This window comes from Apteryx mantelli, chromosome 13, assembly GCF_036417845.1.
Source record: "Apteryx mantelli isolate bAptMan1 chromosome 13, bAptMan1.hap1, whole genome shotgun sequence".
NCBI lineage: Eukaryota > Metazoa > Chordata > Aves > Apterygiformes > Apterygidae > Apteryx > Apteryx mantelli.
The window spans coordinates 4,167,362-4,181,804 of NC_089990.1; the positions used below are offsets into that span (position 1 = coordinate 4,167,362).

At 63.3% G+C, this 14,443-nt stretch overlaps 1 protein-coding gene and 1 long non-coding RNA gene across 2 annotated transcripts in view; one reads left to right on the plus strand and one right to left on the minus strand.

The window, feature by feature from the left end:
* Positions 1-326: 326 nt before the first annotated feature.
* On the minus strand, positions 327-9,274 carry GDPD2 (glycerophosphodiester phosphodiesterase domain containing 2). The gene is made up of 15 exons (XM_013957353.2): positions 9,161-9,274; positions 8,098-8,201; positions 7,927-8,020; positions 7,608-7,667; positions 7,067-7,165; positions 6,574-6,667; positions 5,968-6,113; positions 5,361-5,443; positions 4,687-4,837; positions 3,898-4,113; positions 2,826-2,977; positions 2,318-2,465; positions 1,974-2,056; positions 1,506-1,534; positions 327-1,177 (listed from the first exon to the last, which is right to left on the minus strand). The coding sequence occupies exons 1-15, from the start codon at positions 9,272-9,274 to the stop codon at positions 1,125-1,127; spliced, it is 1,626 nt and encodes a 541-aa protein (XP_013812807.1). The 3' UTR covers positions 327-1,124.
* A 4,691-nt stretch (positions 9,275-13,965) lies between these two features.
* The window catches only part of LOC136993244 (uncharacterized), a 33,785-nt gene continuing 33,307 nt past the window's right edge, over positions 13,966-14,443 (plus strand). The window contains exon 1 of the long non-coding RNA XR_010885483.1: positions 13,966-14,015. This is a non-coding gene — a long non-coding RNA (uncharacterized lncRNA). The remainder of the gene's footprint in view (positions 14,016-14,443) is intronic.

Sequence of the window (14,443 nt, forward strand, 5' to 3'; positions counted from 1 at the left end):
GCTCCGCCGCCGGCCCCGCTCCCCCGGCCGCCGCCGCCACCGGCACCGGCCCCGCCCCGGCGCGGAGCTGCTCGGAGCCCGGCCCGGCCGGCGCCCCGGTGCCCTCGGCGGCTGCCGGCCCCCGCCGGCACCACTTCCCCGCGCCGGCACTAGATGGCACGGACACGCCGCGCATCCCCGCCGGGCGGCAGAGGGTAAGGGGTGCAGGGGAAGGGAAGCGTTAGCTTCGGGGTCTACCTCTCGGTTCATTTATTGACATAAATAGCTAGGAACAAGTAAAACAGACTCCCCCCCCCCCCCCCCCCTCCAAGTGCAAGGCCCTGCCACAAAGTGACTGACCGCGAATAACACTGCTCCCCTCCCTTGCGTCCCTGCGGCAGCAGGAGTGTGACCGTGGCTCAGCCCGGGATGTGCCCCGGGACACACTTTCTGCTCCAGGACAGACAGGTCTCTCCAAACCCAGCCCCAGCTTCCTCTTCCACCAGCTCAACGGGCCCTGCTGGGTTGGCTGCTGGCACCCCAGCCCACAAGCATGAAGCCAGCAGTAAGAGCAGGACTCCAGTGCCCAGCACTGGGTTTGGAGGGGCTCTGCTCCTTATCCAGCCCTATCTGTCTTCTAAAAAGCCCCCTCCCTTGCAGCTCCCTTCCAATTCCCCAAGCCACGGAGCAGTCCAAGCCCCTGGGCAGCAGCACATTAAACAAGGTTTCCTGGCAAACAGGTCACCCCATGCCCAGTAACTGGCTGCACAGCTGCCAGTGACAGGCAGAGACTGCCATACCCCTGCCCACAGCAGGGACTCAAATCCCCACTCGCCTTCAAAGTGGCACCCCAGGGCCAAGGTCTTGGCCCCAGCATTGCTGGACAAATGCTCAAACCCCAGGGCACAAGCCAGCACCAGGAAATCCCTGCATAGGCACTGTCCCGTCTGTGCTAGAGGGACCAAGGAACCCAGCTCCAGGCCAGTTCTGCACCACACTAGGAACAAGGAGGGCTACAGGGAACTGGAAGCTCAGAAGGAGTCTGCAAAGGAAAGGAGCCTTGAAGCTGGCCAGAGGAGCACTCCCCACTCGAGCTGGGCACGTCTCCAGCTGCCCCTCCCCACGGCTGATGCAGGCCAGAGGGGTCACTCTTGCATCAGGCTGTTGATCTTCGTGAGCAGCACGTCAGTCTCAGACTCTGGGGAGAGCAGAGAGAAAGAATACAGTCACTGCAGGCAGCCGCTCTCCGCAGCAGCAGGCGGAGCAGCCTGAAAAGCAGGTCTGAGGAGGCTGGGGGTGTGGGGGAGTCCCCAGCGCTGTCCCACAGGGATGTTTGCTAAGGGCTGGAGAGGAGCTCCCTGGGCTGGGATTTCCTTCCCGCCCCCAGCCATCCCAAACAGCTCTGCCCTGCTCAGCAGGAGAAAGCTGCACGCCGTGCTGGGGGGGTGGCAGGGAGAGCCCCGCAGGCACAGCCTAGCAGGGCTGGCTCTGCAGGCAGGGGGCAGCTCACGTCCATGCGCTGTTACCTGCTGGCTGTCTTCTCTTGGAGCATTTCCTAGGAGATGGAATAGGATCAATGTTAGCAGATCAGTCTGGACCCCCCATGGGCCCCTACAGGCCACCTAGTCCCCCAGGAAGCTGCTTTCAGTACCTAGTGGCACTGATGAAGGAGCCATGGGTCACGACCCAGCATCCTCCAACCCCAATGCATCAAGTCCTGCAGTGCAGAGCAAGCTGGTGAGTGCAGCCTAAGGCATCCAGCAGCTTGAGGAGGGGTCAGGCCAGATTTTTAGCTACAGCCTTGTGATAAAAGCTCCCCCCCATACACTTCTCTCTCACTTAGCAGCTGGACAGGAGAGGACTCCCAGGATCGGAGTCCAGAGATGGGCACCAGCAGCTGGTACCGCTGGGTCTGGGTGCACACCAAACACCAGGGCGCACTGCAGCCTCCCTTAACAGACCTGCCCCAGGAGAGGTGAAGGGACCAGGCTTACTTCACCAGGAGGAAGGCCCAGAGGATCATAAGGAAGGAGACACAGTCTGCAACGATCCAGATCATGAGGTATGTGCTGCTGGGCTGCAGGGCAACAAGACAGGCGATGAACACCAGCCAGGGTCCGGTGTGCTGGTGGCACAGCCCAGACTGCTCTGCCAGCTGTCCTGTGCAGGGCCACACATTCCCATGCTAACACCTTCCGGCACAGTGCTGAGCAAAACCCACCCTCCAGACAGCTGCCGAGGGCCATTGCAGAAGGAGACCCACGACTGCCTGGGGTATAGGACTGTGACAGGCCACAGCAACATAGCAAGGCCTGTGAAGGATGGAGGTTTCACTTACAAGCAGCCAGATGGGGTGTTTCATCTCCTTCAGCACCTGGCAGGCGTTGGTCGTGACAGAGCTCACCCCAGCACACCACAGCACAGAGAAGAGCCAGGGCTGGTTCACCACATACAGGTTGACGGAGATGTTGTCCTGACGGTACTGCCTGCAGAGGGACAGTTGCGGTCAGAGCAGCAGACAGCAGGGTGCCAGCACACTCAGCTTGCAGCAGCAGAGGCCTGTATGTCTGGGAGGCAATCCAGCTCCTGCAGCCACGTGGAACAACTGCTGGAGAGCCAGACCCAGGGCAGATTTGCTGGCAATGCTAAGGACTGCGGCCAGCTCCAACCCGTGCACCAGCCCTGCCTGATGAGGCATGCTTGTCCACTAGGCTGTAGCATATCCCCTGTTCTTCCCTGCACTGTTCCAGTACCCAGCCTTGGCTGCTCACCTCTGCTGGACCCTGGGACAGCGCCCAGGCCTCACTGCCCACTGCTCCCAGGCTCCTAGAACACAGCGCTCTCACCTGATCTCCTCAGAGCTCATGTCCTGGTAGGGCAGATTAACATGCAGCAGTGGCTCCTTCTCATTCTGGAGTCTCTTCCGGCCATAAACCTGCTGAACGCCTGGGACTTGCTGCTTGACCTGTTCCCTGAACCCATCTGGCAGCCAGAGGATCTAGGCAAGAGCCAGAGAGGAGACTATCCATCAGAGAGAAGTTTGCTCTGCTCAGATGTTTCCTTGCAGATTCAGGCACACGTAGCCTGCTCAGACAGCTGCTTCCTGCCCCCTCTCCATGTGTCTACTCAGCTCTTCCATAAGGATCTCAGCCAGGACAATCTAAGGACTTGTCCCAGCCAAGATATAAACACAACAGATGACACGTAGAGGCAAAAACAGTCCCAGTCTAAGAAAGCTGCAGCAGAACAGTTATGTCCTTTCAGGGTCCCTATATGGGTCTATAAGAGCATCCATTCGGCTCCAGTTCTGCAGCTAGAACACACCTTGGATCAGCAGTAGGGTACAAGCCTTTGCAATATCCCCTCCTGCCTGGAGTTCCCAAAGAGCCAAGAGGGAAAGTGCTTTGGGTGCTAACTCATCCCCTCAGGGCAGCACGTCTCGTGCTGCAGAGGTTGGATGAAGTGCAAAGGAAACACAGGAGGCTGTAGCAGGGAGCTGCGGGCACAGGTGTGGCACAGCCAGCGAGGTGGAAACCCCAGCATTGTTTTCCTGCTCTCAGTAGCACTGTTCTCACCCTCCCTATTCTGAGTCACTGTTTACACATCAGGGTGTCAAACACTGGGGAACCAGAGTATTTGGAGAGGTCTGAAGCTTTAGGCATTAACCCTTAACAACAGGTAACTTCTTCTGGCTAGAGACCTCCATGATGTCCTACAGGAGATGCTGCAAAGCTGCAAAGTCTGAGACTGGCTAATAGCTGTTCCAGGATCTCGTGTGACAGGGTGCCCCAGCAGGGAGCAGGTATAAGAGGGATATTTGGGGTAACAGGGATGCTCAGAAGGGTTGGCAGGGCAGCTCCCACCACGACAGGAGTGGGACAACAGGGCCCAGCAGTGGTGGGGCAGTGGCCAGGTTACCTGCTGTAACGGGATGCCCGACTGCAAGATCGCGTCCAGTGTGGCATTGACAAAGCTCTGGTAATCAGTGTGGTTCTCGGGCCGGAGGTCAAACATGATGGAGATATTGCTCTGCTTGGCTGCCTCCAGCACCTGCTCCAGGGAGGGGATCTTCTGCTTACTCGCTTGCTTGCGGTCGCCAGCAGACAGACTCTTCACAGTGGAAAACGGCCTCCGCTGCAAGGGTGAGGGAGAGGTAGCCATCACAGGCAGAGCCTGCAAGCTCCCCGCTCCCAAACTGGAGTCTGACCCTGGCTCTTCAGCCTCCCACGCTGGCCTCTCTGCACGCTTTCCAGTGCGGAGAGGCACAGGGATTCTTCCCCTGCACACCCACAGGGCACATCTCCCCTGCTCTCCACTAGCAGCCCTGTTCAAGCAGCCCCAGCACCTGTGGGCATTCAGAGCAGCTCAGCAGTTTAGTCACCTTTTGTGAGCAGTTGCCACAGACTCCTCCAAGCCCAGGCAGGCTGTGCCGCTCAGAGCAAACTCTGGCTGAGCGCATGAGACATCTCCCCTCAAACCTGCCTCCTCCGTGACTCAGCCAAGGAGTCAGAACAAACCCCAGCTGCAGCAGCCAACTTTGGGGTGTGACTGTACGCAAGGGATTTGTGCAGGTGTGGAAGTGTTTCTGCACCTTGTCCAGGTGTCTGCCAAGACCAGCGCTGCAGAGGGAACATTCCCCAGGGCAGGGCTCCCGCTTCACCCACAAATGCACCCAATCCTGACCAGCCACACCAGGGGCACCCTGACCTCCAGGAACCAGCTGCCAGCATCCAGCTGCTGCAGGTCTGTCCAGTTGAAGGCGGTGCTGTTGAGCGAGGCCCTCTCAGGGAACACAGCCTGCACGTTGGTGGTCCTGGTGAGTTTCTCGTCATGCATGAGGAACGGGACCCCATCAGCACTGGCAAAGGAGCAGAGACGGATCATCCGTGTTGCAGGTTGCTTGTTCCTTAACCCTGTCCCAGCCACCCTAGGCCTTAGTAACTTGAGAAGGGTGCTCCCCGCCATGCCTACTTTTGGACCTTCACACAAAGGCTTGAGTGTCTAGAAAGCACAGAGCACCTAGAGACTAAGCCATGAACCAAGCGGTTCCTTGCCCACTGCCACAGTTGTGGGATTGCAAGAGATGAGTTAGAGCCCAGGGTATGCTCTCCCAGCAGTGTCCTTCCCCTTCCAGTGCCTCCCTTCTAAGGCACTGGAAGGCAACATGGGTGGAGGGGAGAAACCCAGCACCTCCCCCAGGTCACTGGGGCACCAGGCTGGAGCCAGGCCCATACTGGAAAGGTGGGAAGGGGAAAGCCCTGTGAGCAGAGCTGTCTCCAAATGCAGGCTTAGCCTTTCACACTTGTTCCAGAGTGCCCCATGAGTAAGCGATGTCCTCGGATACATGCACCCCTTCCTCCGAGTCCCTGCTGCCCCTTTACCTCACCATGACGTCCGTCTCAAAGACTTGCACATCACAGTCCATCGCCTTGTGCAGCGACATGAGGGTGTTCTCGGGTGCCAGCTGGAAAGGTAGTGGTGTCAGTGCAGAGGGCACAGGCTGGAAGGGGCAGGAGGCAGGCACTAATCCTGCCAAGCTGCAGACAGCACCCAACAGCTTGGCTGGGCCCTAGGGCACCCACAACAAGACTACGGTGACCCTGGTACGGTGTGGGATCAAGGAAGGCTGGCAGGGCTTTGCACAGACAGCCACAGCATGTCCAGCCCCTGCTTCCCAGCCCTTGCTGTGCAGCCAGGCTTTCTGCAGAGAATTGTCTGCTCTGAGTTTGGCAGAGCTCAGCAAGAGGCTCTGTCCTGAGGGCTGCTGTGCCCACCCTCCTCACCTGCACGTCCTCCAGCCCAGTGCTGGTCAGGCTGGCGTGGGGACCCCTCTCCGCTGGGCTGGCCAGGGTCTCAGCCAAGCCTGCACCAGCAAGGGTCTGGTGCCGTGCCCCGCAGCCAGGGACAGCCTGGCCTGCACTGGCTGAGCAGCCGGCTCCCCTCCACCCTGACCACTCTGCCAGGGTGCTGCGGGTGCTGGTCACTCACCATAGGGGCCCCTCGGTGGCCCACCAGGGCTGGCTTGGGTGGCAGCTGGTTCTCCTCCATGATGCAGGGGGAGGTAATCATCAGGGGAGCCAGATACAGAGCAATCATCACTGCGCAGTACACGAGCAGCAGGAACACCTTGAGACCTGTGGGCAGACGCAGAGAAGCTGGAGGGGGTGAAGCACAAGGGAAGCGTTTTGCAGGGCCTTAAGAATAAGCCAGGGCTGCTTCCCCTGGCATTAACCTGTGGGCAGCCCTAGATCAGGCATTGCATCCCCAGCACCAAGAGCACAGCAGATTCTTTCTTGGCCCACCGCATGTCCTTGGACCCCACCCCAGGGCTTCAGCAGGACTCAGTCTGCCATCTGTACACCTCCTTCAGCTGCAAAGCAGTCAGGGCTGAAGCTGCAGCAAGGGCTGGGCATGAGAAACAGCAGGTAAGAGCAGGTGTGATGACATTACTGCCAGGCCGTGAGCCCTGGGACCTGTTCCCGTTGCACCCAGCCTCTCTGCACACCACCGCCACGGTACTGTCAGTGCCTCTAGGCTGGGTGGCAGGAACCAGGGTACCGTGCATGTGTGTACGGTGGAGACCTTGCGGGGTACCTGTGTTGCGACTGCGGTAGATGAAGCTGGCCAGCGGCCAGGCAAGGAACGTCATTCCCCCCACGATGCCAATGTGCAGGAAGGGACCCGTTGCCTGGGGAGGCAAAGGCAACGTCAGCCAGCACCAGCCCAGCCCCGTCCCCAATATCCACAGCCCCATCCCCAATATCCATGGCCAAGGAGCCATCACTGCAGCCAGCATCAGTGGAAAAGCCACAGTGCCAGGGAGGGAAGGATGGGATCCCAGGAGGGGCTGAAAAGGCTCCCCCCTCCGGGCTTCTCACCCCAACTGCAGCAGCCCCAGGCAGGACTGCAAGGGCCAGAGGGGCACCTTGCCTGGTCAGGAAGCAGAAGCCGGTCCAAGCTGGGGTGAGAAGTTAACCCCCCCGACAGCACACAGCCAGGCCGGGGTCCCAGTCACCACCCCACATCTTGTCCCCACAGGCCAGGTGACGGGTACAGCGGGGGAGTCTCTGGTATTGAGGTGACTCACCTGCAGGGAGATGCGTGCGCTTCTCCACTCCTCCGCCCACTTTATTCCCAGCCCTGTGAAGGCTGCAGCCACCACAAGGGTGGTTACGATCAGCAGGCTCTGTGGGGCAGGGCACAAAGCAGTTAGGGGTAAGCAGGGACATCCTGCAGGCCAGCTGGGCACTGACTGGAGGCAGCTCTCCTTGGCAGGGCAGGCAGAGTCCTGGTCCCCTGAGCCCTCCGTCCTGAGCTCCCTGCAATCCCAAGACCCAATTTCCCCCCTCCTGTTTTGCAGTCAAACTCTAGCACACACACGGAGCAAGAAGATGCCCACAGAGCCATGTGGCCGGGGGACTAACGGCTGCAGCACAGCTCAGCAGGGACACAGTGAACCCAGGCACAGCCCCAGTGGGCTGGCCTCAGCTTCCCAATGGAGCAGGATCTCCGGAGGCTGCCAAGGAACAGGGTGCAGCAGGAGAGGGGGAAGCGCTGGAGCTCAGAGTGCATGCCCACTGCACCCACAGCCAGGGCGGGCAGCACCTCCCTGCCCCCCAGCCTCTCACCTTGTGCACCCAGTGCAGCTTCAAGGGCTCTCCGCAGAGCTGCAAGCTCAAAGCAAGGACCTGCAGGAAGAACAAGGGAGACCTCAGAGCTGGGCTGCACCCCGCACCTCAGCCCTCCGAGGGCACAGGAGCCAGGCCTCCCACGGGAGCTGCGGCCCTCCTGACGCAGGCGGGATGCCAGGCCATGCTCAGGGCTGCCTGGCACGGCTCCAGCAGGCTGGATGCTGCTGGCTCCGCTGGCTCCGCGCAGGGCACAGGCGCAGCAGCTCAGCGCTGCTCCACACCCGCTGCCAGCCCCCGCGGGATCAGCGGGGCTCACCAGCAGCACGGCCGAGTAGGTGATCAGCACTGCCGTTGCTACGAGCAGGACCAGGGACCAGTCGAGCCACAGCTTCCTCTGCTTGAAGATGAACCTGCAAAAAAGCAAAGGGGATGGTCAGAGGGGCAGGGGAGACGTGGGGAGCAGGGCTGGAGACGGGGTGCTACTCACTCATTGAAGTTGTGGAAATCATTGAGGATGACGATGGCGAAGTACAGCCACACCAGTGTGAAGAGGAAGACGCAGAAGAGGAAGAGGAACCAGCTGCAGTCGCACTGAAAGCCAGAGAAGTGTCAGCTAAGCACACACCTGCTGGACACCCAGCTCACTGCTGGGTGACTGAGACCCCTGGGTGGGCACCCAGCCTGCGGCAGGGCCCACGCCACAGCAGACGCAGCCTTGCGGGTCCGGGCAGCTGAGCTGCCCTGTACAGCAGGAACTGCCGAGCTCTGCCGATGATCCGGGAGAGCTCTCTTGGCTGGACCCGCCGTGCAGGAAGATGGACCAGCATCTCCTGCAAAAAGCTGCCAGTGCCAGGCTGGGGAGCAGCCGCTGCGCAGGACAGACCCTGCAGCTGGCACTGCCTCCTTGCCCACAGCACCCCTGGGGATTTGGAGCTGGAAAAGGGCAGGAAGCCAGTTCTACTTCCCAGTTATCTGGGTGATCTGTGGGCTAAGGGTGGACCAGTTGGACCGGAGGGTCTGGGCAGAGAGGCGTGCTGTGACTCAGAGCCGGTATGTCGGAGGTGAGCCTGCAGACAGCTCTCGCCTGCCCAGCCTGAGCCGAGTCCAGCTTCGTGGTCTTCCAGCCCCCAGCTCCACGCGTGCGGGGCAGCGAAGGGTGTCGCAGGTGCTGAGCAGGGCACCTGGCAGCCAGCACCACCTCTCGCATTCCAGGCAAGACGGGACAAGCAGCGGCACAGCCGCTCCCATGGGAGTGGGAGACCTCAGAGAATCCCAGGGCCTCACCCCTCCGAGGTTACAAATTACCGGGGACATCCCTGCCAGCACCCGCTTCGGCAGGGGCCGCACCCAGGCCGGGAACCGTGCCTCCCACGTGCCTCGCCAGGGATGCTGCGCCCCGGGACCTGCCCGCCGCGCTCAGCCCGCGGGGAGCTGCAGGGCTCCGCTCCAGGCACGCGTGAGCGCTGCCGTGGATACGCGGGCAGGGGGATGGCCTTGCGCCGGAGCCCTTTCCCAGCCCAGCCGGTGCTCAGTGCCCCTCGCGGCATCACCTTGGTGGTTCTCAGGCCCTTCCTCTTCTCCTTCTTGGCGCTGATCCATCGGCAGCTGTAGAGGCACAGCAGGCAGGTGGCACAGGGACGGCAGCAGCCGGGCAGCTCTGCCATGGCGCGGCGCTGTCCCAGGCCAGTGGGTCGGGCGTCCTGCAGGGGATGCACAAAGCGGGTCAGCACAGACGTCCCCCGACGCGTGCCGAGCCCCCCCAGCCCTACGGGGACGGGGCACCGTGGCAAGTGGCTGCCCCAGAGCCGTAGCGGCGCTGCCGACCCTGCCCCAGGCACAGTGCAGAGCTTGGCGATGGGGAGCGCGCGGTGCCGCCCGACCTGTTCGACGGGCTGCCCCGGGACTCTTTGCGCAACGAGCCGGAGCGAGCCCGGAGCTGGCAAGGAGCAGGGCCCGCTCCCGCGCTGGGGGGCTCGGCATGCTGCCTGCAAGCAAGGGGTAGGGCGCGGGCTCCGGCAGCCGTGCCGTGGGCACACCGAGCGGCACGCCGCAACGCTCGCCGCGCGCCCCTGCAAGACCCGCGCAGCCGGGCGCGTTCCCAACCCTGCGAACTCCCCGGACGCCTTCCCGAGGCTGGGTCCCTGCCGACATGGGCCGGGCTGGAAGCCCTCCAGCAAGCTCTCCCAGCGAGGGGTCCCCCAGGGGGCCTGCAGGAGCTGTGGCCGAGGGGCTCAGCACGGGTTGCTGGTCCGTGCAGCAGCCCTAGCAGAGGGAAATGCCCGCTTTGACCCCGGCGAGAGGCTGGGACCGGCTCCGGCCGGCGGACAGGTTGGGATGGTTGCTACAGCGACGGCAGGCACTGCGAGAGCCCAGGCTGGGCCCCCACGCGCCGGAGGAGAGCGGGGCCGGGAGGCTTCACTCGGGTGCCAGGACTCCTGGTGCTCGGCAGGAGGGAGCAGGGAACCCCAGACAGCATCTCTCTCTATCCACCCCCAGAAACCCCACGTCCATCACCGCCTGCCCTCCTGTGGAAGGGCTCCCCTCCTCGTCCCGACCTCTCCAAAGCCCTGGACACCCCACAGCCCTCTCCTCCCACCCCAAGCAACGTCATCGCTGCTCCTGCACCTTGAGCCAGGCTCACGTTTCACTGCAACCACCCGACTCCAGAGCTGGATGTGAGACCCAGAAGACCATATCCTCCCAGCCCTGACCACCAGAGCCACATCTTGCCCGAGCTGGTGGCACAAGCACGTCTAGCAGGTCCATCCCAATCTGGTGATGCAAGGACCTGTCCCACCATGCGACCCCAGATATGCTGTGGCTGGTGGGTCGGAGAGGCTCTGCTGTGCCCTGGCTTTTCCAGGAGCTACAGGGAGGGATCTTCTCGGGCAGCCACAGCCAAGCCTCAGCCCAACGCGTCCCCAAGCGAAGGGGAACCACAGCCCCAGCCTCGCCGGGTTGCTCGGCAGTTATCCAGCATGCCCTGCCCAAGGTCAAGGCCTCGGGGATGCCACCAGCAGCCCCAGCCAGGGAATGCTCAGCATACCACGGTGCCCACATCCGCTGCCCTCTCCACCGTCCAGGCAGCAGGTCAGCGGCTGCTCTCTGCTCACCAGCTGCACCCGTGAGCTGCCCTCAATGCAAAGGCAGGAAGCCGTGGGAACCGGCTGTTTCCCTTACTGCTGCCCAGGCCCGGGGGGCCAGGTACAGGCTCGTACCAACGCTGTTGTCAGGAGCAGAAGCGCCACCTCCCCCGGGCAGCAGCGGGCTTGGCCAGCATCCCATGGGACTTGCTGCCGTCCCCAGCTAGCTGCTCGCTCAGGGCAAGCGCTGGTGCCAGCGGCTGCTCGGGGAAACCCTGCCACTATGCCGGCTGTCTCCCATGCAGGGTACAAAGTACAGCGGGAGGCAGTGAGGGCACCAGCCGGACTTCAGCATGGCCTTCGGTGCTCCCCAGCGGAGCCCAGCCTGTGCCGCGAGCCCTGTGCTGGCGGGAGGCCAGGCTCCAGCTGCCGCTGCCAGGACTGGAGCCCGGCGGAGGCACAGCAGGCGCTGGTCACACATCTCCCCCAGGGGTGCTCTCCGGAGGGTGCTGTGCCACCTCAGGGGGCGCAGAGGGAAAACGGCACCCTGCTCCCCCGGCTCAGAGCTCCGACGCAGCAGCAACTGCCGTGCACGGGGCACCGGTCCCAACCGGAGCCGCGCTGCAGACCCTGCTCAGCTTCCACTGCGGCTTGGAGGGGAAAAACGCACAGCGGGGAGTGGGGGAAGGAGCTCCTGCTGAGCAACCCCAAGGCACACCCTGGACCCTGCATGTGGGGCACAGGGGGTTTTGGAGGGGCCCCGTACCTGTTGCTACAGCAGTTTGGATGCTCACAGCCCGGCAGGGACCTTGGCGCCCCAGGGGCACTGGCGCAGGACGACCAGGTGGCCACGGGCCAGCGCTGGTCGCAAGGCAAGGCGAAACCCGCTCACCTGCTGCACTGCCGATCGGGGCTGAGCCGGGATGTCCCCAGGTCGGGTCAGCGGGAGCCGGCACCAAGCTCTGCCCCTGCCCTGCTGCCCCTTCACCCTGCACAAGGGAGGGCAGAGCTCCCAGGTCAGCGCGGGCGCAGGGTGACCCCGGAGAAATAAGGCCAGCAGAGACACCCTGCTCCCAGCCTCCTGCCCCCACGCAGCCAGCCCTGGGCTCGCTGTCCCCTCTTTCCAGGGGCAGCACAGCCAGCCCCTCTCCTCCCCCAGCCGCGTGCAGAGCAAACGGGGGAAAATCGACCCCTTTTGCTGCTCTTTGCAGTTCTCCCAGCACTTTCCACGGCAGTGCAGGATGGAGTTCCCGGGGTCCGGGCTGCCACAGCAGGGCAGCGAGCCAAGCAGGGGAAATACCTGCTCCCGTCGGACGTCTGGGTCCCGCAGCTGGGACGCCGGCACGCCAGGTGAGCGCTGGGGCCGCGCTCTCCGCTGGGCGTCCTTGAGCGGCGGAGCCCCGCTGCGCTCCTCCGCTGCCTGCTCACACCCTGCTGCTGGGTGTGTTTGCGGCCCGGCAGGGCTGCTGATGCCGCCTGCAGGTCTGCACAGGCCAGCAGAGGCGGGCTGCCCGCGGCGGGGCGCAGCGGGGGGTCAGGGTGCGCCCCAGGACGGCCGCCGCGCTCGGCTCAGCCCGGCACTCGGGGAGGCTGGGCGCAGCCTCCGCTTTGCAGCAGCTCCGAAAGCGGAGAAGGGACCCACGGTGGGGGGGTGGGGGGTGTCACGAGCCACAGTGCAGGAGTTTGCAGGCAGCCCATGCTCCAAGGGGATTAAGGCTCCGGGAGCGGGGAAGGCAGATGGAGGCAGGCTTCTCGCGCTGCTGGGCCTGAAGGCAAGAGGCTGTGCGGAGCCCCTCTGCCAAAGAACTTTCCTTCCTCACGGAGAATGCCTAGGACACGTGCCAGGCCACCACAGCCAGCCAGGCTGACGCTCACGCACCAGGCGTTAGGGCACGTTTGAAGGGAAAAGCAAAGAGGCACCGTGGTAAAAGCAGTATCTTGTCTGGGGAATTACTTTAGACAAGGGAAACACGTCGGAGCATCCAAACTTTGCTACGGCAGCAGATGAAAGGAGGCTCCGAGACAGCAGTCTGATGCCGTCTGCAGCTGGACAGAGCGATTCCCTCCTCCTCCTCGGCTCGACAGGGCAATTCCTTCCTTTTCCCCAGCTCACATCTGCAGCTGGACACGGCAATTCCCTCCTTTTCTCCCCAGCTCAACAGGGCAATTCCCTCCTTCTTCCCAGCTCCTTCCCTGCCTGCAGCAAGCCAGGATACAGCAGGGGCACTTGGACTTTTCCGTTCTAACCATGTGGGATTGGAGCATCACCAGAAAGGTTGTGCAATAGCGTTCATTGCTCCACTCCTCAAGGAGCAAGAAGAAAAACGTCGCGATGACCACAAAAGCCACATGCTCAGCTGGGAGGGGGCAGAGGCAACCCCAAATTTAGTCAGCTCTGAGCAGCTAACAGCAAGATTTGCCTCTTTGCCCACATATTCCGCAGGTTTTGGAGGGGATTCCCTGCACAGAGAGCCGGTGGGCAAAGCTCGTCTGAAGCGGGCTGCCCGGTCCGTTAGTTGGGCTAAGCTCTTCCCGGTCAAACTGAGCCGGTGCGAAGAGCCGCTGGGACACGAGGCAACGGCGAGCTTGTTTTACAGGAGGAGATGAAAGGTATTTAGCGTTGGGGACAGGGCTGCAGTCTACGAAGAGACCCCGCTGCGCCCCGGGGCTCCCCCTGCCGCCCGGGCAGGCCCGGCCCGGCCCCGCCGCGCCGCAATGGCCGCCCCTGCCCACAAGAGGGCGCCGCGCAGCCTCCGCCAGCGCCGCGGCCCCGCCCCCTCCGCACGGCCGCTCTCGCCGGCGCCGTACTCTATGGTCGCTCAGCCCGTCCCCGCCGGGGACCGCTCCGGTTCCCAAGCGACCGAGGGGCGGAAAGGCCCGGTCCGGCCCGACCGCGCCCCCACAGCGCAGGGCGAGGGGAGTTGGAGCGGACCTGCCGCCGCTGCCGCCCCCTTCCCCTATGCTCGGGCCACAGTTTCCTCATGGGCTCCGGGCTTCAGCCATCTTTGCTGTGGGCTGCGCGGCTTCATCCCCCCCCTCACTTTAGCGGAGGCGGGCGCCATCTTGAGTGAGGGCCCAGCCGCCTGTGAGGGGCGGGAGCCCATTTTGAGTACTGGCGCGCGCGGCGGCGCCCGCTCAATGCCGCAGCGCGGCCGCCAGCGGGCGCGCTCGGCCCGCGCTGCCGCCACTACGGGGGCCCGGAGGGGCCGCCCGCCCCCCGTCCCGGAGGCTCGCGCGGAGACCGCAGCCCTCGCCCGGAGCCGCCTCAGATAACGCTGTTCAGATCCTCCGACGGTGTAAAAGGCCTGTGGAGGTGTCACGAGTGACGTCTCGTTTGGTTTTGGCCCCATTTTAGGCGTGACGGGCAAGCGGCCTGCTGAGCCGAGCCGCGGCTTGGGGAGGGCGAGAGCTGCCTTCGGCGGCCTCACGGCGAGCGTCACCCGAGGGGCGACGGTTTCCCCCGCGTCAGCCTGGGCCCGGCAAGGACGCGGGCCAGATCCTGCCCCTTGGTTTGGGGGAAATCCCTGGCAGCCGCCCCTCAGGGCTCCTGAGCCCCGCAAGGGCACCCCAGCCCCTCTGCCAGCCCCGGGGCTCGCCCCATCTGCCCGAGTCAACTCGGAGTTCAGCAGACGAAGCTAACAAGCAAAACACACTGTTAAACTAGCTTGGCTCTACGGCTGTCTCACTGCAAAATCAAAAGTGCCACAACTAGCTGGGAGGAAGGGGAAGGCAGAAAGTTAATAACATCTC

Coding starts and splice junctions, on each gene's coding strand:
- GDPD2 (XM_013957353.2), bottom strand. CDS start 9,274: ATGGCAGAGCTGCCCGGCTGCTGCCGTCCCTGTGCCACCTGCCTGCTG. Junction 2,466..2,825: donor ATGAGCTCTGAGGAGATCAG/GTGAGAGCGCTG, acceptor GTCCCTCTGCAG/GCAGTACCGTCAGGACAACA. Junction 2,057..2,317: donor AACACCCCATCTGGCTGCTT/GTAAGTGAAACC, acceptor GTTGCCCTGCAG/CCCAGCAGCACATACCTCAT.